The sequence below is a fragment of the Archocentrus centrarchus genome, chromosome 18, assembly GCF_007364275.1.
Source record: "Archocentrus centrarchus isolate MPI-CPG fArcCen1 chromosome 18, fArcCen1, whole genome shotgun sequence".
In the NCBI taxonomy this organism is placed as follows: Eukaryota; Metazoa; Chordata; class Actinopteri; order Cichliformes; family Cichlidae; genus Archocentrus; species Archocentrus centrarchus.
In genome coordinates, this window is record NC_044363.1 from 5,006,736 (window position 1) to 5,031,605 (window position 24,870).

The 24,870-nt window shown below is 42.6% G+C and overlaps 2 protein-coding genes and 1 non-coding gene across 4 annotated transcripts; 2 read left to right on the plus strand and 1 right to left on the minus strand.

Moving 5' to 3' along the window:
* The first annotated feature begins 2,865 nt into the window (after window positions 1-2,865).
* On the plus strand, window positions 2,866-9,467 carry prelid1b (PRELI domain containing 1b). Of its 2 annotated transcripts, none has more exons than XM_030753882.1 (6): window positions 2,866-3,053; window positions 3,882-4,009; window positions 4,895-5,120; window positions 5,886-5,999; window positions 6,786-6,864; window positions 8,408-9,467. In XM_030753882.1, exons 2-6 carry the CDS (start codon window positions 3,918-3,920, stop codon window positions 8,491-8,493), a joined length of 597 nt encoding a protein of 198 aa, XP_030609742.1. In that variant the 5' UTR covers window positions 2,866-3,053; window positions 3,882-3,917; the 3' UTR covers window positions 8,494-9,467. The 2 variants fall into 2 exon arrangements, with proteins under 2 accessions (XP_030609742.1, XP_030609744.1); XM_030753884.1 differs by lacking the exon at window positions 2,866-3,053 and adding an exon at window positions 3,061-3,213.
* On the plus strand, window positions 3,427-3,498 carry trnag-ucc (transfer RNA glycine (anticodon UCC)). The gene has a single exon. It is a non-coding gene; the product is annotated as a tRNA-Gly (tRNA).
* A 1,525-nt stretch (window positions 9,468-10,992) lies between the features above and the next one.
* On the minus strand, window positions 10,993-22,408 carry LOC115797460 (alpha-tectorin-like). Its single transcript, XM_030754041.1, has 18 exons — window positions 22,363-22,408; window positions 20,971-21,059; window positions 20,387-20,611; window positions 19,590-19,661; window positions 19,354-19,465; window positions 19,093-19,222; window positions 18,539-18,782; window positions 18,177-18,333; window positions 16,340-16,427; window positions 16,148-16,210; window positions 15,776-15,978; window positions 15,547-15,678; window positions 15,267-15,454; window positions 14,756-14,907; window positions 14,419-14,664; window positions 14,141-14,303; window positions 11,402-11,494; window positions 10,993-11,130 (listed from the first exon to the last, which is right to left on the minus strand). Exons 1-17 carry the CDS (start codon window positions 22,406-22,408, stop codon window positions 11,402-11,404), a joined length of 2,403 nt encoding a protein of 800 aa, XP_030609901.1. The 3' UTR covers window positions 10,993-11,130.
* Window positions 22,409-24,870: the final 2,462 nt, after the last annotated feature.

Consider the following 24,870-nt stretch of genomic DNA (forward strand, 5'->3'; position numbering starts at 1 on the left):
GACGCCCTGAGGTCCCGCACCGTTGCCTACAACTCCGGCCTCGCCTCTGGGAACATGGAGGACTACAAGGTTGCATCACACAACGTCCGCAGAGCGGTGAAAGAGGCAAAACATCGCTACGGCCGCAGACTGGAACAGCAACTACAACAGTCTGACTCTAGGGGACTGTGGCAGGGACTACGCACCATCACGGACTACAAAGCACCACACACACACCCGGTGAGTGCCGACGCTTCTCTGGCTGATGAACTCAACATCTTCTTTGCGCGCTTTGAGTCGGGAAGCCAACAGCCCGCTGCGCTCCCGGCCGGAGGGGCGGAGACACTCACTGTGACGGAGCGCGACGTGAGGAGGGCGTTTAGACGTGTAAACACCAGGAAAGCGGCTGGACCAGACGGTATTAGTGGACGTGTCCTTAAGACCTGCGCTGACCAGCTGGCACCTGTGTTTACACTGATATTCAACCTCTCACTGAAACTGTGTGTGATTCCCACCTGCTTTAAAAAGTCCATCATAGTCCCTGTCCCAAAGAAACCACACCCCAGCAGCCCCAATGACTTCAGGCCCATAGCACTCACCTCTGTGGTGATGAAGTGTTTTGAGAGACTCATCAAGACATTCATCACCTCCTCACTGCCCACCACCCTCGACCCACTACAGTTTGCATACCGGCCAGACAGATCCACAGATGACGCCATATCCTTCCTCCTCCACAAGACCCTTTCACACATAGACACTGGTAAGGGGAACTATGTGAGAGTGCTGTTTGTAGATTACAGCTCAGCATTCAACACCATAGTTCCCTCCAGGCTGGTCTCTAAGCTGCTGGACCTGGGCCTGGGCCCATCCCTGTGCAGGTGGGTTCACAGCTTCCTGACCAGCAGACCACAGGTGGTACGAGTGGGTCACCTCACCTCATCCTCCCTCACCCTCAACACTGGATCCCCCCAAGGCTGTGTGCTCAGCCCTCTGCTGTACTCACTGTACACCCATGACTGCGAGGCCACGTCAGAGTCCAACGTCATCATCAAGTTTGCTGACGACACTGCTGTTGTGGGACTGATCTCCCACAATGAGGAGACAGCCTACAGGAGAGAGGTCTCCCGCCTGGAGAACTGGTGCCAGGAGAACCACCTCCTGCTCAACGTCAGCAAAACAAAGGAACTGATCGTGGACTTCAGCAGGAAGCAGCAGAGGGACTACCATCCACTTGTCATCAGTGGTGCTGAGGTGGAAAGAGTGGACACCTTCAAATACCTGGGAGTGACCATCTCATAGGACCTGTCCTGGACTCATCACATAAACATCACTGTGAAGAAGGCCAGACAGCGTCTCTACCTCCTCAGGCGGCTGAGAGACTTCAAGCTCCCACTCAAGGTGCTCAGGAACTTTTACACCTGCACCATCGAGAGCATCATGCGTGGGAGCATCACCACCTGGATGGGAAACTGCACCAAGCAGGACTTCATGGCCCTAAAAAGGGTGGTTCGTTCAGCTGAACGGACCATCAGAACCACCCTCCCCAACCTGCAGGACATTTACACCAAGCAGTGCAGGCTGAGGGCCATGAAGATCCTAAAACAGCCCAGCCACCCCGGACACTCTCTCTTCTCCCTGCTCCCATCAGGCCGGCGTTACTGCTGCCTGAGGACTAAGACTGAAAGGTTGAAGAAGAGTTTTTACCCACAAGCCATCCGTCTGCTCAACTCTGAGCCCTAACTGGACCATTATTGCACAGTGTAAATATTATAATTTAAAAAGTGTGTATAGTGTATAGTATATAGAGTATAGTGTATAGGGGGGATTTCTTTTTTTTTATTTTTATTCTTCTTATTTATATGTGTGTGTATATATGGTTGCAGGTACAAAATACATTTCACTGTGCATTGTACTGTGTATAACTGTGCATGTGACAAATAAACACTATCTTATCTTATCTTACCTTGATGCTATATTTGACACTTTCATACTTTTACAATTACAAGTTATTACAAAGTCCTACGAGGCTCCCACTCATAGATCTGCGACTAAGCCCATGAACACACCTGTCAGGACATAAGATCCCACACACATATTTCCCTACTATATCTTCTTGCAGCTGTCGTTCAGATTCCTAGTGTACATATTATTTATTAATGCAAATTATTAATGCACGATGTCAGGCTTACCATTACTCTTCTTTACCTAAATTTATATATTTTATTTTTTTTTTTTTTATCACTGTTGTATGTGTATAGCTTTGCACTCTGTGCCTGTGACACTTCTGCTCACTTTGTTTATTGTAGATTATATTATTTTCTTGCTGCTGTAACAATAATTTTCCTTGCAGGATCAGTAAAGTATCTATCTATCTATCTATCTATCTATCTATCTATCTATCTATCTATCTATCTATCTATCTATCTATCTATCTATCCATCTGTCTATCTATCTATCTGTCTATCTGTCTGTCTGTCTGTCTAAGCCACACCAAGCCTCACGGGAATATTTTTGCCTGTTTTATTTTGTTTTGTTTTGATTGAGAAGGGGAAAAACGTGTTTACTCCTTTCCTATCCCAAAAAACATGCTCTTCCTGAGCTCTGCTTCTGCTTCTGCATTAAGTTTTAACACTCATCCGGGAGTGGGACTGTGATTAGATTATGGGGGTGCTGGAAGGAGATAACTTGCAGCTTGATGGTTTTTACCTCTGGCTGGGGTATGTACACCTATTATTGATATGTGCATTTAAATCTGAACACCTTCTTGTGCTTTAAACGTGCCACGTGAGGATAATAATAAATATTACAGCATTTCAGCTCCACGCGCTCTCAGCTCATCTAAAAGCGCGCACAGCGGTCTTATTCCTGCTTGTCCGGTCCCGCCATCTGGCGGAGAAAAGTGGGACGTGCATGCATGACCCCCTCGCTCCACTTTCTTTCCTTCTTTGTTTCTGTCTCAAATGTGCAGCGGGCTGCAAAGAAATCCTTGAACTACCTCGCTGCGGTGTTTTTTTTTTTTTTACCCATGCCGACCGCGCTCGCACTGCTCCGGGTTTGAAAAATACGCGCTGCAGGTACGTCCTCTCATCGGCTAGCGGCAGCTGTTAGCTTCCTCAGCCGCTACAACAGCCTGCGATCTTTACGGCAGATGCTGGTTGTGCTAGCAGCCACGGACGCTGACTGCAGCATTCAGACAAACAAACAAAAAAAAGGCGATAAGGAGCGGGATTATAGGTACGTTAAACAGCGCACAGGCCGCTGATATGAAGTGTATTTATAAAACAGCGTTAGCAGTGCGAGGCTCTGCCTTTGGTAGAAGAGCTGGTTACGGTGGCAGCTAACAGTTTTTACACTAAACAAATGATGCAACAAAATTAAAGGAAATAACCCATTGTCATTGTCCTGGTATCACAATAAGAGGATACATTCGGACCCATTACTCCGTAAGCGTTGGTGGTATAGTGGTTAGCATAGCTGCCTTCCAAGCAGTTGACCCGGGTTCGATTCCCGGCCAACGCAGAAATGCTTTTTGCACCGACAAACAATATTTGTGTGTCAAATCTGCGTTATCCTTGTAAATTGTACAATATGTTAAAGTGTGCGCACAGCCGGTGTTTTAATTTGGTGTAGGCAACACGACGTCACACGTTTTTACACGTTTTTTTTTTTTTTTTTTTTAATATAAATATGTTTATTTATTGTTATCAAGTTTGACTGGAGATTCTGCAGTTTTTCTGTCCTTTTGACCACTGAAATAAAAAAAATAGACAAAATAAGTACCTTGAGGAGTTTAGTGGTGACACTCACTTCTATACTATATGTTCAAAAGCCTTAAAAAGCAGGGATTCAATAATCATAAAATATGTTTTAAAAATGGCTTCTCTCTTATTTTGTTCCTGCAGCTTCTGAAGAAGTGAGCTCTGTCAGTGCGTGCCAACATGGGGAGGTATTTCCACAGTGAGGTGGACATTAAGAGCCCGTGGCATCAGGTGCTGGCCGCCTTCTGGCAGCGCTACCCAAACCCATACAGGTAAGTAAGAATAAGGCCAGATATTTTAATATCAATGAATTAGCTGTTTATGTTTATAAAGCTGAAAAATTGTCCTAGAGCGTGTCATCATGTAGGACATTAAAAACAAAACAACAGATTTTTGGCATTTTTGTGTAGAAAATGACCTAAAGCTAAAATAACTGGCTGGATGTTGCAGCTCTGCAGCACATGCAGTGATGCTCGCTCCATGTTAGCACTGCTTTTCCTCTCAAGGCAAAGAGCTTGAGGCTACTTTGTGGAAATAAAGCTGTTTTCACACAATGTTCTCATATGCCGCACACAGCAGGAAACGGTCTGCTTCACAGACGCTTTGGCATTAGTAATAATACTCCACATGGTTTCGATTTCAGGCGTGGGAGCTGCGTGGATGAAACCTGCAGGAGGCAGGACGTGTTGCTCGTTTCTGCCAGCCTGCTCTGTTAAAGTGGGCAGCTGGAGATTAACTGGGTGAAATGAAGACTGGAGGTGATCCCTTACCAAAATTAATTGGAGTTAAAAATGGGACTGAACTAAGAAAACTAATTTGTTTCTGGCTATATGAAGCCATCTGTAGGCTGAAGTAGAGCAGTCACTGTGGGAGTCAAGCTTCCAAAGCCTCAGAATAAAAGCTGTTTGGCTTTTTGTGTGGCAGAATACTTCAAACCCTGCTACAGTCAGTGCCCTTACAGTAGTAAGCAGTCAAAGCGAGATGAAAATAGTCAGTGGACGACCACTTGCTAGTATTAATATGCTAATAGCTGCGCCCACTTACTAATTGTAGTAATAACAGGACAGTTCTGATAGAGAACCGTGTATAAAAGATATTAAAAAAGTGAATGTGTGAGTGTCCTCAGAAAGATAAATAAACATGTTTTGGTATATCAGCACCCACGTCCTCACGGAGGACGTCCTGTACCGTGAGGTCACCTCCAGCAACCACCTGGTGTCAAGGCGACTGCTGACGAAGACCAACCGCCTGCCGGGCTGGGCGGAGCGGGTCTTTCCCGCCCACATGGCCCGGGCGGTCTATGTCCTGGAAGACTCCATCGTGGACCCGCAGGCCCACACGCTCATCACCGAGACGTGGAACCTGAACCACAATACGCTGATGGTGAGACGCTCTCTGATTTGTTCATCGTGGTTAATTATGTGCGAATTGTGATTTAACTGTCCAGGGGCACCACCAAACCGGACACATAGGATAGTGTCCGGTTTGGTGGTCGTAGGATGTTGAGAATGATGTGGTCCTGTTGGTTTCATGGAGCGATTTCTTCCACTTTGAGTGGGCCGGTTTGGGGCATCTCAGTCAGAAAATTGTGGCGTCTACGCTCCAGGTTGGGTAAGAGTTTCTGCCTAAAGTGGAGTAGCTCAGGTTTCTCTGAGTCCTGGAGGGAGAGAATGGCAAATGGATTGGTTCGGCATCTGCAGTGGTGTGGCCACTGTACCGGTCTGTTGTGGGTAATTTACTGGTTGATCTACATTTATCCCTTCACCTTTGGGAGGAACACCTGTGGGAGGAGCTGTGGGTAGAAACCGAAAGAACAAGATTATAGTTATAAGAGGTGGAAAAAAGTTATTATGAAGGGCGTGAGTCTGAGCTCAGCCCTAGAGATAGGCTGAGGAGTTTGATTATTTGAGATGCTCCTTCACATCCAAAGGAGCCATGTGAGGTGGTTCGGGCACCTGACCAGGAGGCCTCCTGGACGCCTAGACATAGTTGGACCAGGTCAGGTGTTTTGGGCATGGAAAATCGTAAGGCTTTCTAGTTTGGTTTGATCTCTTGTGTATTTATCTGCAGTTTTTCCTGTTCTTGAACAATAATTTATATTTGGAGTAAAAACTGGGAGCGTTGTAACGTACGGATTCTACCTTTCAGACCGTCGTGGAGCGGTGTCTGTTTGAGGAGGACCATGCTCGGTCATCATGGACCAAACTGAAGAGGGAGGCCTGGATCTCCTCAGCTGTGTACGGCCTGGCTCGGCCCATACAGGTACACACAGATGCACAAATGTTTTCCTTTGTGACCTGTGTGGACTAATCCCCAAAGGCAAGTCTACATTCAAAACCAAGTCTTACCTTTCAGTCCTCTGAAAATCTGAGGGTCGGCCACCAAAGCAACTTACTCTCACATAAAAAAGTATCAAGACACCTATTTCTCATGTCATTTCCACTACACATTTCTTTCTCTACTACCTTAGTGTATTTCCTCAAACAAAACCTAATTAAAGCTCCCCAATAATGGCTGGGAGTGTGGTCAACACTAACTAGATCAAGGCTGCTGAGTTTGCACAGCTTTACAGACACTATCCTTCATATTCTGCTTGTTCTCTCATCAGTTTATTCCATTAAGTTTGCAGTTCACTTGCTCATGTTATGCTTTATAAACCCTCATGTTTGATTAGCTAAGGCCTCAGTCACCCAGGCTTAGACACCAGTTAGTGACCCTTTGGAAACTACAGGTCAATGGGAAAATCCCAGACCAGGTGGCAAGTGGTTGCTGGTTGTTGCTAGGTGAAATTGGTGGCAAAGAGGATGCTGCACCAAAATCCTCCATGCAATTGTTTTGGTCTCGAGCTGACTGTCCACGGTCGCCCATAGTTTGCATGGAAGACACCGACTTGTGTGCAAACGCTCGGAAAATTCTGAAGTTATACTGCCTACCGGCTTTCGAGCCAAGATACCACAACCAGTCATGTGACTCATTGTGCGTATTTGTATTCATCCTTCGTATAGTTGATGTATTTATTTTTGACTAATCCTCATTTTTCTCCACCAGGAATTCGGTCTCGCCAGGTTTAAAAGTAACCAAGCTAAAGCCATGAGAGGGCTGGAGTACGCTCTGTCCAAGCTGCAGAGTAAGTCACAAAAACACACTCACACACATTTTTATGGCACTTTACCTGAACCTGAATTACAGATTTCCCCAGATTTTCACACACAAGTCCTGAAAGTGTAAAAGGTGACCCAGTTAAACCAACAGAACACAAACAGTCATTTATTTACTAAGGAAACTGAGCCAGTAATACATGTCTTTGATTTCACCATGTGCTGCATTAAACATTTCTGGCAACAACTGCTCAGTCGTCCTCATTGCCTTGGACAGATTTTAACACCATTTCTGCACTCAGAACAGATTTAACTCTGGGCTGTTGGTGGGTTTCTTCACAGGGGCTGCTCTCTTCAGGCCCTTGCTGTTGGAATAATGTCATGAATTTGACGTCGATGTTCTAAAACATATTTTTGGTGCCTTGCTGCCTGCTGGCAACCAGTTGTGGCAACAAACTGGCTGTTCAGTGGCTGCGTGCAAGGCAATGTTCAGGTTCCCTGGTGGAAGCAACTTATCTCCAAACACAAATCCCTTTGGGCCCGGATCAGGAAGGGTATGTGCTGTAAAAACTGCCACGTGGAGCTACCTGCTGTGGTGACCTCTTGTGAATAAGGGAGCAACCAAAACCTGGGTTGCATGGAATTGTCAATTTGACCCCCTTCAATCGCAGACGAGTTCACTGCGCACAGTTACAAAATAACTTTGGCTGTGCCGCAGTCTCCAGTCATGTTTTTACCCTGTGCGACTGTAGCATTACATATGATAGGTTTTCCTTTCTTCTTTTACTCTGTGAAGTTTCCAACTGTCCACCAGTGTTCAAGCAGCCTTCTGGCTCCTCTCTGTGGTCTTTAGCAAACTGCAGATGGGCATGGAGAGCAGCCCTTTAGCGCCATGAGAAAGCGTTTGCCCTGATTTCTTATTTTTTTGCTTATTTGTCACACTTACATATTTCAGATCATCAAAGAAATTCTAAAATTAGACAAAGATAACTCAAGTAAATGAAAAATGCAGTTTTTAAATGATGATTTCATTGATGACTGCATGCATTTTGTATTTAATCAGGTTATTTTTTTTCTGATTTTAGAATTTGTTTATTGATCTGAAACATGTTAGTGTGACAAATATCCGAAAGGCTAAGAAATCAGCAGTGCCCCCCCCCCGGTCATTTGAGTTTGAGACCCCTGATTTAAAACACATTTTTACTTTATGTTGTCATATGAGTCTCATGTTTTGGCATGTCTTTTATATAGATGTAGTTAAGACAAAAAAACATTTCCAAGATCAGACGAGATCGGGCAGATTCAGGTATGGCTGTAAGACTTATTTTTTTTAAAAAAGACACAAAGAAAAAAGACAAAAAAAATCTTTTTTAAATCTGATCTCTTGTAAGAACTTTGAGCATAGGTTATATAGAACAGACGGAGGTACACTCCAGGTCTGAAAAGTGCGCTTTTTCTTTCCTTGCTTTGCCCCTACAGCTACAGTTGTCTACATAACCCTCATAATCAGTTTATTTTTCTTTTCATGAGGAGTTTGAGAATGCCTCATTGTTCTACTTTTTCTACCCACAGCCGGTGACCAGGGAGAGTCATCAGAGAAGCACAAGCCCCTCCCATCGCAACCCACCTCCAACCAGAAACCCAAACAGTTTGTCTGAACCTCGTTAGGAACAAAAAAGCCTGCGTTGACTTGTCTGAAGAAGTAGCACTGAAAGGGGTGGAGCATCCACTCATCCTCAGCTCTGATTGGTGTTCAGCTAATCAGTCATCCTCCTGTGAACTACAGTAATTCCCCAGATTCCTTGGGACTGATTTATCTTAGTTTTAGTTTTATTTTTTGAAGGTTGTTGTTTTGTCAGGTAATTCATTTCAAAATGTTATGTGAAAAGATTTTATTAAGAAGTTAATAATTTAAGTTTGTTAATTGTTCTTATCTTTATTTTTATATTTTTTAAATGGAATAGTTTTTATCTTATTTCGTAGTATTTTCTGAATAATTTAATTAATCCTGGCTTTCTTTAGGACTTCTCACAGTAAATGTTTTAAGAGCTTTTCTATCAGTAGGAATAGCTTGACTTCAGATTAAAGCAGTTCAGAATCAGACTGTTGTAGAAATGCATGTTTTATAGTATGCCACTGTGGTGCAGGCATTTACCCTCAGGTGGTAAGCTCCTGATCTTAAACTGTAACAGATATATGTTCTGGTTAGTTGGCGAACCAGGCCACTGGCAACCCATCAAGGCTAAAAGACGGGAATAGAGTTGAGTTTTTTTAAGCTTCATGCTAAATAGGTCATTTTTCAGAAACTAGGAGATGTTGTATTTCAGATATAGTTTTGTCTGTTTTGGCATTACTGTTTTTCCATTTAGTAGCTCCAAACAGGCCAAAAATTCTATAGCAAGGGCTTGACCCTAACCCTAGATGAGTTGCCGGTGACCTGGTGGGTATTAAAAAGCTATTGTTGCAGCATGCCTACCTGTGTTTAGCAAAATCAACCAGTGCTTAAGCACTGAACACTGCAGTTCCTCTAATGTCCACTTGAGGCTGGTTCCAAGAGTGAGTCAGTTCCCACAGATTCAAAATGTTCAACTTTACAGCAGAAATAAACATGTTTACAGCATGCTACAACAAGCTCTTTTTTTGGGTGTGTATGTGTGTGTAGATTTTTTTAAGACATAAAGTTAGGGGTATCTAAAATGGTTTATACCCAGATGAGCTGTTGTTGATTGTACCACATCTATGCCAAACATGGCCCACATTTGCTCTGTTCTGTTTGGGTATATTAACTGTTTACTACATGGGCCACATCCAGGTCAGAGCTTGCCAAGAGCACCACATGTTTTTATTTGCAGATAACCCTGTCTCCATATATTGTGACCGCTCACCACCTCAACAGGCCCATGGCCAGGTGGACCACCTGAACTCTTTGTTTTGGACTCTTGTGCTCCCTTATTTTTGGATATTTGGTCGTGGGGTCTGGGCCCCACAGGCAGCACGGTGGCGCAGTGGTTAGCACTGCTGCCTCTGATTTTTGTCAGTCAACTATTTATCTCAGCTGTCTATTTGTTGGGTGTTTGCTTCTATTTACTCTGGAGGAGGATGTAAAACTTGGTGAAAGGAGTCTGATATGAGTCGATTAGTCAGTGAAAATCACTTCTGCCCGATAACAGCAGTACTGAGGGGAGTCATTAAGGATTTCCAGAACTTCTCCACTGGTAGCAGTTTTTGTCGCTGTTAGCTACCGTTAGCCGGTGTTACTGAAACTTTCTTTGAGGTTAATCTAATGTCAATGCCTCAGACACTGAGCGAATAAACTCAAACTGTTTATCAGAGGGAAAGTATGATTTTTAGGACACTCAAGCTTGACATTAGCTGGCACCCAATTATTTTAAAAGTCATTAAAGATGTAGGACATATCAAAGAAATCATTTAAAGACCCAAATTAAAATGGCATTCATGCCCATGATAAGTGTATGTAACCACAATTGTATGAATGAATACAGAATGAATTCTGACCCTATTAGTTTTTATAAGGTATGCTCCTGAATTTAATTCAAATTCAATTTTATTTATATAGCACCAAATCACAGCAAACAGTCGGCTCAAGGTGCTTTGTATTGTAAGGCAAAGACCCTACAATGATTACAGAGAAAACCCAATGGTCAAAACGACCCCCTATGAGCAAGCACGTGGCGACGGTGGGAAGGAAAAACTCCCTTTTAACAGGAAGAAACCTCCAGCAGAACCAGACTGGGTCATCACTCATCTGCCGTTGCTGGTCTGGGGTCAGGGGAGGGAGACAGGACAATGTACGATGTAATGGAGGAAATCAGGGGTGTCCAAACTTGCGGCCCGCTTCCGGCCCCGCCCACTTCCGGTCCGTGAATTGATGTCAAAAACAACATACAATTTGGCCCTTTAAGTTACTTTTTTGACATTTCGCTCAACCATATTAATTGGTTTTTGACATCAATTCACGGACCGGAAGTGGGCGGGGCCGGAAGCGGGCTGCAAATTTGGACACCCCTGGAGTAAATCATTATTAAAGCTGAAATTACTGGGGTTCAAGCTGCACAGTGTTTAAGCCAGAAAGTAGAAGTAATAAAAAATGCTGGAAGTAGCCAGAAAAGTTGGTTTTACCACATACTTTATTTTTTCGATGTTTTGGCAGAAATAGTACAACAAGAAAAGGAGATGGAGAAAAGCAGCTCATCTCTGTGTCTGTTGAACATTGTTGCCTCTCGCAGCATAAAGTCAGCGCCTGGTCAGTCTGTCCAAGTCACTGATGAAACCACCTGAGAAAACAACCAGACCAAACTGTGACTGCTGTCCTGTCTGTCACAGCCCTTTCATTTTTTTTTTTTTCTTCAGCCAATCAGCTCCCACTTCTTCTACTGGAATCATCTGTGTTTGAGGATGGGCCTTTGCTTTGATCCTGGACTATCAGGCAACACATTCATCCAGGACATTTTACTCACTGAGCAGCTCATTAGACTTATCACATGAAGTAAAGTGGAAATATAAAGTCATCAGATTGTAGGAAAAAAGCTTAAGTTTGTATCTTACCTAATTAGTCCAGGACATGCTGATGAAGGCTGGAGCTTCAGGTTCATAGGTGTAGCTGGCAGATCTGCGTCTGCGAGCAGTTTTGTTACAAGTCTGGAAGTTAAAGACAAGGAGGTGAAGTCCAGACTTCAGAAGACAAATACTGATCCTTTCACTCAGGGCTGAAATCCTCCAATTAGACCATTTTTTCCCAAAACTGAACAATGAGAATAAAGGAAAATATTTAATCTGACAATAGTATTCACTGAGAGCCAATCAGGTTCTATTATATATGGGTGGATTAATAAAAAGAAAAACAGATCCTGTCTGAGTGTGCCATTACAGATTGTGGTATTTAATGTCTGAGTCATGCTATTAGAGCCAATCTGAAGGTAACAGGAGCTAGTGGAAGCTAAAAGCTAGCTGGGGGCTAATAAGTCCTGATAGTGGCAGTCTGGTGCACCACTAGATCCTGATATCTCACTTAGTTCCTGTTTTTTCACATCAAGTAGGGATAATATTGTGACTACCTGCCTAATGTTGCACTGGTCCCCCTTTGACTGCCAACACAGTCCTGACACATTGAGACATTAGACCCCTGAAGGTGTGCTGTGGTATCTGCACCAAGATGTTAGCAACAGATCCTTTAAGTCCTCTAGTTTGTCAGGTGGGGTTTCCATGGATTGGACTTGTTTTTCCAGCACATCCCACAGATGCTCGATTGGATTGATTGCAGCTTTGGAGCCCCATACACAACAAACTGTGATGCACTGTGTATTCTGACACTTTCTGTCAGAACCTGCACCAACTTTTTCGGCATTTTGAACTACAGTAGTTCATTGCCGGATCAGACCACACGCACCAGCCTTCACTCCCCACGTGAATCACTGACTCTGTTGCTGGTTCACCACTGTTCCTTCCATGGACCACTTTTGATAGATACTGAAGGCTGCAGACCAGGAGCACCCCACAAGAGCTAGAGTTTTGGAGATGCTTTGACCCGGACATCTAACCATCCAAGTTTGGCCCTCGTCAAATGCACTCAAATCCATATGCTCACCCATTTTTCATCAACTTTGGAAACAAAATATTCACTTGCCTCCTAATATATCCCACCCACTAACAGTTATCATGGTGAAGAGATAATTAACATTATCCACTTTACCAGTCAGTGGTCATGTTATGCTTGATCGTGTACACTTGTATTTGGAAGGTGATTCAAAAGGTGGGAACAAAGTGAGCTTTTATTTTCTTTTATTTCTGAAGTTAATTTATGTTTTGATTGTTGTTTGCGTGGGAGACCATTTCAAGATGCAGTGCTTTTTTTTAACCCCCACCTGGAAAAAAAGAATTTAGTAGAAACCCCTACCCCCTCAGAAGAGTATTTCACATCCCTTAATGAACTCTTTACATCTTGAAGCTTTTACTTTGATAGTCAACCATTCATCAGCCAGCTGTGGGATGTTTGTTTAGAGGTATCAAATAATTTATCAAATTAGTTCTAACAATCCACAATTATGTCCTAAATGTTTGTAAAACATAATAACTAGATTTTGTATTGCACATGTGACTGTGGTGGAACATAGCTGAGAGATTGGAAATTTCCATGACTCACCCATTGAGCTGTTTACAGGGACAAATGTAAAGCATTACTTTTTGTTGGAGAAGTGTCACTAACAAAGCATTCAAGTTGTGAATGTAGAGGTTTCAGTTAGAGCTTAACACATGCAGCTGTTTACTTGCAGCACCTTCAAAACCGCAGTGCTGAACACATTTAGACCACCACCCAATGTAAGGTTTATGCCATGGCTGCGCTAGATTAGTAATTACAAAAATAATTCTTTGTGTTTCTGTAAGGGTTAATGCTTTATTATGAGCAAGCTCTTTAATCAAAATGATCTTTAATGCTAAAATATAAGTATTATTGCTGTCCACAAATTTTCAAATTTACCGTTATACAAAAAAGAAAAAAAAAAAAAAGAAAAAAGTAATGCACATTATTTTTATTAAGATGCCAAATTATGGATTTATTCCTGAAGAGAATGATAACGGTTGATTGTTGTGCTTGATTAATTTCTGACTTCTCAAAAAACTCCAGTGCTCCGGCTCAAATTTGGGAATAAATAAATGAATGAAATTTAAAAAATAAATGAACTGAGTTTGATATTCTTCACTCCTGTTCAAAATGGTAAAATAGCTCATTGAAAGGAAAGAGTCCGCACTAAGCATTTTGTGATGCTGGATGGTCTATAAGACAAGACATAAAAACACAAAAGGTTCCCACAGTGTGGTCAAGCATGCTTTGGAGTTGACTGCCAAGACTGGTACTTAGAAAATGCACCAAGGAAAAAGCAGAAAACGGACGCTGACGGAAGCAGGTGTCAGGCACCTCAAGATTTTAGAGAAAGAAAGAAGACCTAAGAAGCTATGATTGAGGACTGCAAACATCCATAAATGCATCAGATTTGCCAGGAAGTGCAAACACTGGACTGTAGATGACTGGAAGAAGGTAGTCTGGATAAACAAGTCCAGGTTTGAACTCTTTGGTCAGCATTGTCATGTTCATGTCTGCAGAAAAGTTTAGATGCTAGATGCATTTCACCCACAATTAAACATGGTGGAGATGTTGTCAGTCGGCCTCATCCTGAGAAATGTCTCATAAAATCAAAACAGGTGGCCAGAATAAAAAAACTTTCCGTGTGTGTGTGTGTGTGTGTGAGTGTGTGTGTGTGTGTGTGTGTGTGTGTGAGCGAGGCGTACCGGGATGCAGCTGTTTGCCTGTTTTGGACACAGGTGGAGTTTACAGTGCATGAAGATGTCACCAGACCCCCCAGTGAACCGGAACATGTTGAAGGAGAAGCAGGTGGAGGTCCCCAGTCCGTTTTCCTCCACCTCCACTGTCAGGTCAGCAGGGTTTGCACAGCTTGTCACAAAGAGGAAAACACTTTGTTGAGGAGTTGATCAGATTGATCAAAAGAACATTTGTGAATGAATCTCTGAGCAGCAGCAAAAAGCTGCCCCCTCTGAGCCTGTCTCACCCGTTCATGATCAGGTCATGTCTTGGACTGCTGCTGGGCAATGGCTGGTCTGTTGCCCAGCAGGAGTCGCTCACCAGAGCGACCATGTCTCCATCCAGCCCATCAGTCTCCAGCTCCATCCAGATCTTCTGGTTCAGCCGGAGTTCACTGTTTGGCTCCACAGCATGTGTGCGACCGGGGTCGGTGTAGGCCTTGATAGTCAGAGTGTAATTCCAAGCTCCGGATGAGATCTGCTGTGCAACAGACCTGCAGAAAACACACACATATTTATGCTATTGTTAACAACAAGCTTCACAATTTAAAATAATGCAACCAATAGCTAGCAGCCACCACAAACCAGTCTTTGATTCTGAAGGTTGCAGTATTGATGTTTGGCTGAATGTGGGTGCAGGAGAAGTCGATGTAGACGTCGTCATTGCGAGTGATGATGTCAGAGGCGCTGTTCTGGGTCCTGATGGTGTTTCTGTAGATATTATGACTGCTGTTGGCCTGCAGGGTCACACAATCAGATGTTTATACTGAACAACTGCTTTCATTATTCCATCTTTAACATGTAATACTTCTCTAGGTGTTGACTGACTGGACAGTGGCGGCTCCAGAAATATTTTTCTGCAGGTGCTAAGGGGGGGCTAAGCATTTTTCTGAGGGTGCTATGAAGGATCATTTGTTCATCAGTTCTCAGCACACACAGACACAAGCTATTTTCTTGGGGGTGCTATGAGGGTGCTATGACTTTTCCAGGGGGAGCTATAGCACCCCCTAGTGCCCCTCCGGTGCCGGCACTGTGACTGGAATAAACTTCAGATGACCAACAGGTCAGAGCTGAAGCTGAAGAAGGTCAAACCCACCGTGATCACAGTCCCACAACTGTTGCTGCTGTTGAAGCTGAAGGTCACCATGTGGGTGAGCTCGTCTATCTGACCCCTGCAGGTCGGGTCATTGAGGTGTAAGGCAGAGTAGTCGATGCCTTTGTCCTCCAGGAGACAACCGACCAGAGTGAGTGAAGCAGAGTTCTCCCTGCAGACTGTTGGATCACCTGAACGTCATAATATTGGTCAGAAAAATCACAGTTAGAAGTTTTCCTCCAATCTCATTCCTGTTGTCATGTTGTTGTCACAGCTGTCGTACCCAAAGAGTCCGTCGATCTGTACTTGGAGGCAAAAATAGCCCGACAGAAGCAGCGAGTGTCTCCACTGACCATCTTCTCACCACAGAACTCGTGATCGCTGCAGGTCCTGTCCTGACAGAAGGCCTCAGGAGCTACAGAGGGACACAGAGATTATGCTGGAAACATGGGACACATAAAAATCCAAACGTGAAATCTACAAACAAAATGGTGTAGGTGTTGAGGTCTTACAGCAGCTAGCCTTTGAAGTCCAGCCCTCCAGAGTATGGTTGCCCTGTAGACTGCAGGCTCTGGCGTAGGCCTTTAGAAACTGACAGTTGAGACCGTCCACTGCAGGATATTTGCACAAAGTGTCGGTGCAGGCGGTTATGTAGGGCTGTGGGTTGACGTCATTGTTACAGGAGGTGAAGGGCGCCTCCTTCAGGAGGTTACAGCTGTTCCACAGATGGAAAAACAAAAAATGAAAGATAATAAAATGATCTGTGATCAGGTGTGTTTATCTTCCATCTGTGCTGAAGTCACATGATGTTAAACATGATATAACATGCCATTTATGGCACATATGGCACAGATGTTTCCTGCTGTCTGGATCAGTCTGCTCACCGTTCAGTCACATTGTTGCAGTTGATCGTGCTGTCAGCAGTGTGGTTGTACTGAATCTCACAGCTAGGGGGCGACACAACACTAGGTCAGAGCTGTTCCCTACTCAGGCTCATGCACAGAAAAACAACATCTGTAATTTGTTCAAAAAGCAGCAGCAGTCAGAGGGACTCTGAGCTTGTGATGAGGTCTTACCTGGTGGAGCTGTACTCAGAGAGCCTCAGTTCACTCAGAGACCTGCTGGAGTTTCCACACAGACCCTTCAGAAATCGAACAGCAGGTCCTGCACAGGTTCAGGACAGAAAGGGAGTCAGATCAGCATCAACATTCAAACTGAATGAAAACAGCAGATCAATAAATAACAGCACAATTTATATTAGCCATACTTGTCCTACCAGATCTCAATGCAGAATTCAATACTGTTGACCATAATTTATTACAGAGATTAGAGCATGCTATAGGTATTAAAACGTACTGCGCTGCAGTGGTTTGAATCATATTTATCTAATAGATTGCATTTGGTTCATGTAAATGGGGAGTCTTCTTCACATACTAAGGTTAATTTTGGAGTTCTACAGGGTTCTGTGTTAGGACCAATTTTACCTATGCTTCCCTTAGGGAGTATTATTAGAAATCATTGCATAAATTTTCATTGCTGTAAAGATGACACCCAACTTTAACTATGGCAGATGGCACACATCAATATGTGTAATTCCTTGCTTTTAAATTCAGATAAAAGTGTTATTGTACGCAGCCCTTAGAAACATGGTGTCTAACCAGATACTTAGTCTGGATGGCATTACTTTGAGATTCTTCACTGAAGGCTGGAGTTATTTTTGACCAGGTTATGTCCTTCAGTGCACATATTAAATATGTAGGACTGCTTTCTTGAATTTGCGCAATATTTCTAAAATTAGAAATATCTTGCCTCAGAGTGATGCTGAAAAGCTAATTCATGCATTTATTATTTCTAGGTTGGACTATTGTAATTCATTATTATTAGGTTGTCCTAAAAGCTCCCTGAAAAGCCTTCAGCTGATCCAAAATGCTGCAGCTAGAGTACTGACAGGGACTAGAAAGAGAGAGCAGACAGTGGGTTAAGAAAGTATTCAGACCCCTTTAAATTTTTCACTCTTTGTTTCATTGCAGCCATTTGCTAAAAATCAAAAAAGCTCATTTTATTTCTCATTAATGTACACTCAGCACTCCATCTTGACAGAAAAAAAACCCAGAAATGTAGAAATTTTTGCAAATTTATTAAAAAAGAAACACTGAAATATCACATGGTCATAACTATTCAGACCCTTTGCTGTGACTCATATTTAACTCACATTTCTTCTGAGCCCACATCCTCTCAGTGATGAACCCTCTTCTCCTCTGGGCCACCACTTCCTCTGTGGTAGGATTCAGTTAAAACTACTTGTGGTTCCTCGGATACTTAAGAGTAGAATGGGAGGCAGAGCCTTCAGCTTTCAGGCCCCTCTTCTGTGGAACCAGCTCCCAGCTCGGATTCAGGAGACAGACACCCTCTCTATTTTTAAGATTAGGCTTAAAACCTTCCTTTATGATCAAGCTTACAGTTAGGGCTGGATCAGGTGATCCTGAACCACCCCTTAGTTATGCTGCTATAAGCCTAGGCTGCTGGGGGGTTTCCAGTGTTTCTATTAATTCACCTGTTTTACTCTGCTCATGCCCCACTCTGCATTTACTCATTAGTTATCAATCACTGGCTCTCTTCCACAGCATGTCTTTTGCCCTGTTCCCCCCCCCCCCCCAACGTGTCGTGGCAGATGACCCCACTTCCCTGAGCCTGGTTCTGCTGGAAGTTTCTTCCTGTTAAAAGGGAGTTTTTCCTTCCCACTGTCACCAAATGCTTGCTTACAGTGGGTCATCTGATTGTTGGGATTTTCTCTGTAACTACTGTAGGGTCTTTACAATAAAAAAAGCAACTGTGTTTGTGATTTGGTGCTACATAAATAAAACTGAATTGAACTGAAAATCAAATGAAATGAGACATTTTATTTTTCCCTACCTTCTAAGTGGATCTGTGCGGTGTAGCCATCAAAGAAGACGGAGGTGAAGAGGTTGGAGAGCGACAGCTTAGCGGTGACTCCAGTTTGGTCCTTAGAGAGCTCCACACCGTGAACCAGCTGAGCCGAGCTGCTGAGGGTCAGCGTTGAGTCGTTCAGCTGCATCACAGCAGAGAGACAAAGTGGAGGAAACACTGAGTGAAACATCTCAAACACACAAACATCCACTGAGTTCAGCAGCTCTAAAAGAATTTTCTTCTAATGGCCCTAAAAAAGAAAGATGAGGAGACACAGCAGAGGAAGAGGGGAGGATTCTGGATCAGACTCCACTCTGACACATCAACTGTGGCTGTAGGCAGCTTACCCGAACTCTCCCACCTTGTTCCAGGTGAATGTAAACGCCCAGCTCGTCCAGACGCAGCGTAACACTGTCCAACAAGCTCACATCTTCACGACGTCGCTCCTGGAAGTTTGCCAGAACATGGAAGTCTGGGACCACTGGGGTTGAGAGCAGAGAGTACGCACACCGATCCTTGATAACGTTAACTTGGCCGTGAATGTCGATGACAGTGGGGCCGGTCACAGTGCAGGTGATTCCCGATGTGCAGCTGATGGAAGCAGAGAAGACGACAACCAACCACAGACAAGATCATGAGCTGCTGCTGAAGAAGGAAACCACTAGGGGACCCTCTAATCCTAATCTAAAATATCTCACTGTAAAAATTTATAGGAGTACCAGTGAAAATACCGATATGACAAAGTTAATTACGTGAGAATTGTCTGAAACTACATTTAAGCTTTTTTGAGGGAGAAACAGGAACTCTCACTGAAACTTCCCTTAATAAGGATTTGAACATCTGTCAGTAATTCTCTGTTTCATCTCAGCTCTTTTTTCTAAAAATCAAAGGACATATTTACATGCTGTTGCCTGAACAAGTCCCCAGGGGACCACAGCCAGAAGTGAGGAGGACTGCTGTCTCAGAACAGGTGAGTTTGGAGCAGGTGTTCGGATCAGAGCTGATCACTGTACCAGGTTTATACATATTACCTGAGAATTGAATTAGATTTTACTTTAGTCAGACTAGTTAAACAACTGCAAACACAAACAACACGTTAACATTCAAATATCTGAGTTTTTGAGAATCCCAAAGTCGAGTTCAGAGCCTTAGATTCACCAACCTGAGTATCTGCATCCACTGATGTCTAAGGAATCATCAATCTGATAGGCGTCAGGAAGATTTAGAACATAGACTCTGTCGACTAGGATACCACCGACCAGAACTTCATACAGCTGAACAGAAAAAAAACACACAGATAAGGTTATTATCACAGAACAGAGATGACTGACTTCAGACACATCAAGGTGCAAACAGATAAAAATGTATATTTGTTGGTAGACACACACAGAGACTCACCACTGGACCCATGATGTGTGATTCCAAACTGAGAACTGCTTCTGTCCTGAAGTTGAATAGATCTAAATGAACCTATAAACAGGTTAACAGGAACAATTCAGACAATGTAAATAAGTTTCCCCTAAAAGCTTTAGAAAACCTCAGGTTCAACTCTTTGTGATACACAACAGCACTAAAATTGGCCCCATTGAGTTGCATTGGTAAAAACATAATGCCTCTCATAATGGACTGTTGGGCAATCGCGTAATTACCGACTGATCAGTATCCTTCTGGTAGTATCCAAAATATGAGAAAAATAGATCTGTGATGAGATATCTTCAGAGTCGCTTCCTTCTCATTACATCCTGTGCAGTTTGGATTTCAAAGAATCATTGCAAATTGCAGTTTCTTTTAGGAAATATTAAGAGAGCTGTGGGTCAGTCTACTTTTGATTCACAGAAAGATTTTGACACAATTAATCACTATTTAAGACAGAAAACAATGTGTTAACTTTAATAATCATGGCGATGATGGTCAAAATAACTGGTCCTGTCTACTGGTGCATCTTTGGTTCTCCTTCACTGTTGATAATAGTCATCACTCTGAGAGGGATGGCGGATAAAAAGCAGCCTGTATGGCTGCATCGGGCACTCTCACATTGACTAACTTTCAGTGTTTCTTTAAAAAACAACCATAAACACTCATAACTGCTCTGAATTGCAGGTATAAATGTACACGTCCAACTTTTAAGTTTGGCTAAAACCCTGAAAAGTGACACCGCTCAGATATAACCCTTTGTTATTCAGAACAACACTCACCTCGGACTTGTTGAATTGCATTTTGAATTGCACACTGCATTTCAAACTGTTTTGAATGCTTTGTGTTTTGTTTCTAATCCAGCGTTCGAGGAAAGAATCTGCTGGAACAATTTCAAAGTCCGCTGTCTGTGCTTCATGTGATTTCCCTATGATGCAGTCACCTTTCTTCTGAAGGTTGAAAAAGTTGTCAAAACAGAATGTAGTAAGTTGACTTGAGAAGTTTACCTGTGAAAATCAGAGACAGAACAAGTCAAATACCTAAATGTTTAGTCTTTTCTGTCATTTACAGCTGAATTGTTGGTGTCAGAGCTGCTCGGGGTTCAGTCAGAGCTCTAACTCATCTCCAGGATGCTGCATCAGATGATGGTCGCATACTCAGCGTCACCGCAGTGGACATTAATGAGACGGTACTCAAGTCCAGCTGCCCTCTGAGGGCTTGAACCAGTGAACAGAGAGAGTGACCTTCATTAACTGCGGACCTTCACTCAGTCTGCAAACATCATCTCTGCCACAGGTGGAGACTAAACAGCAACAATGATGGAAACACCAAGATCTTCTAAACCATCAGGCTCCGTCCTACTCACATAGAGCTGTTCGTACTCCTGTCCATAGTACGTGATGGGACATGAGCTGATGTCCAGCACTGTAGACGTACTGATTGTCTGAAGAGCGTCTGAAGACATGGAGACACATGAGAGGTGTGAGCTACAGTGTGTTGGCTGCTTGGACAAACAGGGAAACAGGATTTGTTCAGCAATCGATCAACACTTTCACTATGACATCATCTTTTAGCAGCTTGTAGAAAGAAAGAGCAGGACAAGACAGCTTAATGTTCGCCTGTCTGGTTATTGAAGATTGTCTAACAAGTAACCCACATTTTGAAAAAGGAGAGTATTATAATCAGAAGATAGTTGGAGGTTGCATTGTCAAATGTAACTGAGGAAGATGAATGCAAAACGAAATCATTTACAGTCATCTGTTATTAGAAGTTTAAAATTGGGGAATTGATATGGTCCAGCGTAGTTGACTTGGTTTTTGTATTTCTAACTCATTCTACACTCTCATTATGTAATAGCACAGCACTTCATACTGGCTTTTTTTTTTTTAAGTTGTTGAATATAAACAGGATTTTACGAAATTCCACTTTTTGTTTTTCAGAACCACAGACTTTTTGAAATCTTGCATGAAGTTGCACTTTGAATTTCATTTTCAAAAATACTTTAGGTGATTTGATTTAAAGATTTGCATAAAATTGTGCACTTTCAGGATGAATGCTCGGACAGTGCTGACCAGCTAAATGAGCTAAATGCTAAGTTTAAATAAAAACATCAGTATTGGCGAACTGAGTCGTGTTTTGGTGCAATGTATTTCTTGCATATGAGTGTAATATAATAGCTTTAGATGGATAGTTCTTCATGTCTCTTTTTAAGAATTCAGGCTTAATTTTAATTGGAATAGAAGAAGTTCTTTTAAGGATTTCAAGCATTCTTCCAACAGACCCAAAGCTGGTTTTGATTTGTACCCAGAAAGGACACAAATATGATAAAAATGAACAAATATTAGTGAACCTCATTGTTTTAAATACAAAAAAGGCAATCACACCGCTGATGTCAAACTTTCCACAAGAAAGAAAAACAAACCAAAAGACAAGACAGATGGATGGATGGATGGATGGATAACAGAGCTCGACATCCCTGACTTTCTTTTAAAAGAAGTGTTTAAGAAGAAAATTTAGCATTAAATTCAGAATGTTTGTTTATTCAACAGTAAAGAAAAAAAAAAAACAAAGATACCGGGAAAATCTGCCCATGACTGTCAGATTATCATCATTCAAACTGTCTTTCCCTGTCCCTCCTCGCTTCAAGTCATTTGCTCTTTGTTCCTCATTTCTGATTATCCGTTACTCCAGCAATGCCAATTAATGAATACTCAAGTAAAGTAGAGGTGCTTGCAAAATAGCTGCCGTGCATTCTTACCTGCCAGTACGATGAAGGCAGACAGGAAGAGCAGGGGGCGGAGCATGTTGGAAGGAGCAAATCACCTGACAGAGACCTGAAAGAAATACAGTTGCACATCTCTGATTGGGCAGAAAGTGGCGCAACACATCAAATGGTAAAATTTACACTGATTATTGTAGATTATTTGTAAGGTTAAAAAATCACACCAGAACTGACAAAGTGTGCTGACTCTGAGGAGGTTACACAAAGAAAGGTCGTCAGCATGCTGTTTCAGTATCTCCATGCTTCTTCCATCATCAGTGAAATTTGCTTCCTTACACCAACATTTGACAAGATTTCCTCTCTGAACTCAAAAGACACAAAACCTTGAAGCCTATGTGGGCAAAGGTACTGGGCCACCTACACCTACAGGAGCTGCTCGTTCATGGAAACCCATGGCATGAAGCTCCCAGGAGGTTTGGAGCTCTGTAGCTATAGAGTCAGCAGGGTGCCACTTTGAGCTGCTGTGGTTCTTTAATACAGGCACTTTGCAATACTTATACAATACTTACTTAAATTTCACAAAGTGACTTGTTCTAACGGTGGCACTGGTCCTACTCTTTCACAAATGTTTGTAAAGGCAGAATGCATGGATAGGTTGTTGATTTTACACACATGCGGCAATGCGAATGAAAACACCTGAATTCAAAGATCACGATCCGAGTGCAGCCCGATGCTTTGCTCCATTGTTTGTAACCATTTCAATATATTTTTAATATATGGACTGACACATATCAAACATTTCCCTTTTGGACATGCAGAGTTTTCTGCTTGCCTAAAAAGATCTCCACTTAATTAACATCATTCAGACAGAAGCCTCATGTTTTTTTTATTAAAATATATTTTTACACAGAAAGACTGGATTTGGTTCTCTATGCACATCAGTAAAGCCTCTCTTGATGACCATTAAAAACGAGGGGAGTGAGTACAACAAGCCAAAATACTGAATTCTTCCTTTAAAGGAGGACTCAGCATTTGAAAGTTAAATAAAGTCAGTGAGTGTGTGTTTCTTTCCACGCCTTCATTGATCTGTGATTTCTCCAGTTAAAGCCACAGAGCTGCATGTGGATCTCCGCCTGTTTCTGTGTATTTATTGCTCTTCTTGTGTGGATCGCTAACAGGCCTAAAACTGATGTGTTGTTCAGCTCTGAAATGTGTGTGTGTCCGCCGAGCGGTCCTGTTATGTATCATAAGCAACAGAATAAGAGTACAGGTGTGCAGCTCATCTTACCTTGTGCAGCTCTGATGAAGGATGAGGAGGATGAAGGTTCTCTGATGACTCTGCAGCAGGTGGACGGACTCGTCTGTTGGTGTTTCTGAACAGTCCGCCTCTTTATTTCAAGGAGCAGAAGGGTGGAGGTGGAGTCCACAGTGGCGCTACCTGATGGGAACCTCCCACGGATGAATCAGCCTCTTACAGAAAAACATGTGAAATAAGAGTTTTAGGTGTTTTTTTTTTTTTTTTTTTTTAAACCTTTCAAAACTATTACTGTCTTCTTGAAGCACTTCGAATTACCGTCCATTTAAAATAAAAGTAGAAAATAATCCCTCATGAGTTTATCCTGCTGGGATCCTTCCACATTCAGTTTAAATAAAGTACTCCACTATCTAAATCTTTTTTCCTGCAGCTCAGCTTTCTAATCTTCAGGTCTTCAAGGCCACCAAGATAGAGACAGAGCCGAGTCCCGAGGCTCCAGCTGTGGAGGGTGAATATATCGTATCAAAACAAAATCCCATCAGTTCTCTCCTTGTGCTGGTAGATAAACGATTAAAACTGATGCAGCAGTGATTGATGACTGATGACCAGTGGGATTAAAACAATCAGTGTGAGTTACCCAGAATCACACAAAGATCAGTCACAGCTGTTGAGTTACAGACTAAGGTTGAAAAACTTCAGTTGATCACTGCTATAACAACTGTAGGTCATTATTTCTGTGTTAATCTGAATGGAGAGAAGATAATTGACGAAAAAAAATTCCCATAGCCCTTTGAAATATAAACTGATGTATTTAAGTACCCAGCGTGTTTGCTGATTATCATGTCAGTATTATGTAGTTGTTATCTGGGCTCGACACTGACAGTTCATCAGAAAACATCATTATACGTCATGTTCCTTTGGCTCAGTTTAGATACAGATACAGAATGTAGGACAGTCACAAAAACAAGAGTTTGGTGTACAGTTTGTTCCCATTGGCATTTCATTACACCTAAGAGCAAAAGGCATTAGTCATGTCTAAAAGCTTTCCTTTAGTCACATATGTGGACTCTGAATTGAGCATTTTAAAGCTTGTTTAACTCATTCTTCATAATTTGTATTTATTCTAGTGGTTATGGTTGACAAAGTGCTTAAATAGACTCAAACTCAGCTCACTATTTAGTCAAGCAGGGAGTTTAATGAACTTGTTAAAGAAGACAAAAACCGATGTGGGGTGGATATATTTATAAATATGGCTTGACGTGTATATGGATTAGAGTAATCTTATTCTT

Excerpts from the sequence above, each read along its gene's own strand:
- prelid1b (XM_030753882.1), top strand. The coding sequence starts at position 3,918 with ATGGGGAGGTATTTCCACAGTGAGGTGGACATTAAGAGCCCGTGGCAT. Across the intron at positions 6,000-6,785 it reads GCCTGGCTCGGCCCATACAG|GAATTCGGTCTCGCCAGGTT; the intron begins GTACACACAGAT and ends TTTCTCCACCAG. Across the intron at positions 6,865-8,407 it reads CGCTCTGTCCAAGCTGCAGA|CCGGTGACCAGGGAGAGTCA; the intron begins GTAAGTCACAAA and ends TTCTACCCACAG.
- LOC115797460 (XM_030754041.1), bottom strand. The coding sequence starts at position 22,408 with ATGCTCCGCCCCCTGCTCTTCCTGTCTGCCTTCATCGTACTGGCAG. Across the intron at positions 15,979-16,147 it reads TGCAACAATGTGACTGAACG|CTGTAACCTCCTGAAGGAGG; the intron begins GTGAGCAGACTG and ends TCTGTGGAACAG. Across the intron at positions 15,679-15,775 it reads GACTTCAAAGGCTAGCTGCT|CTCCTGAGGCCTTCTGTCAG; the intron begins GTAAGACCTCAA and ends GTCCCTCTGTAG.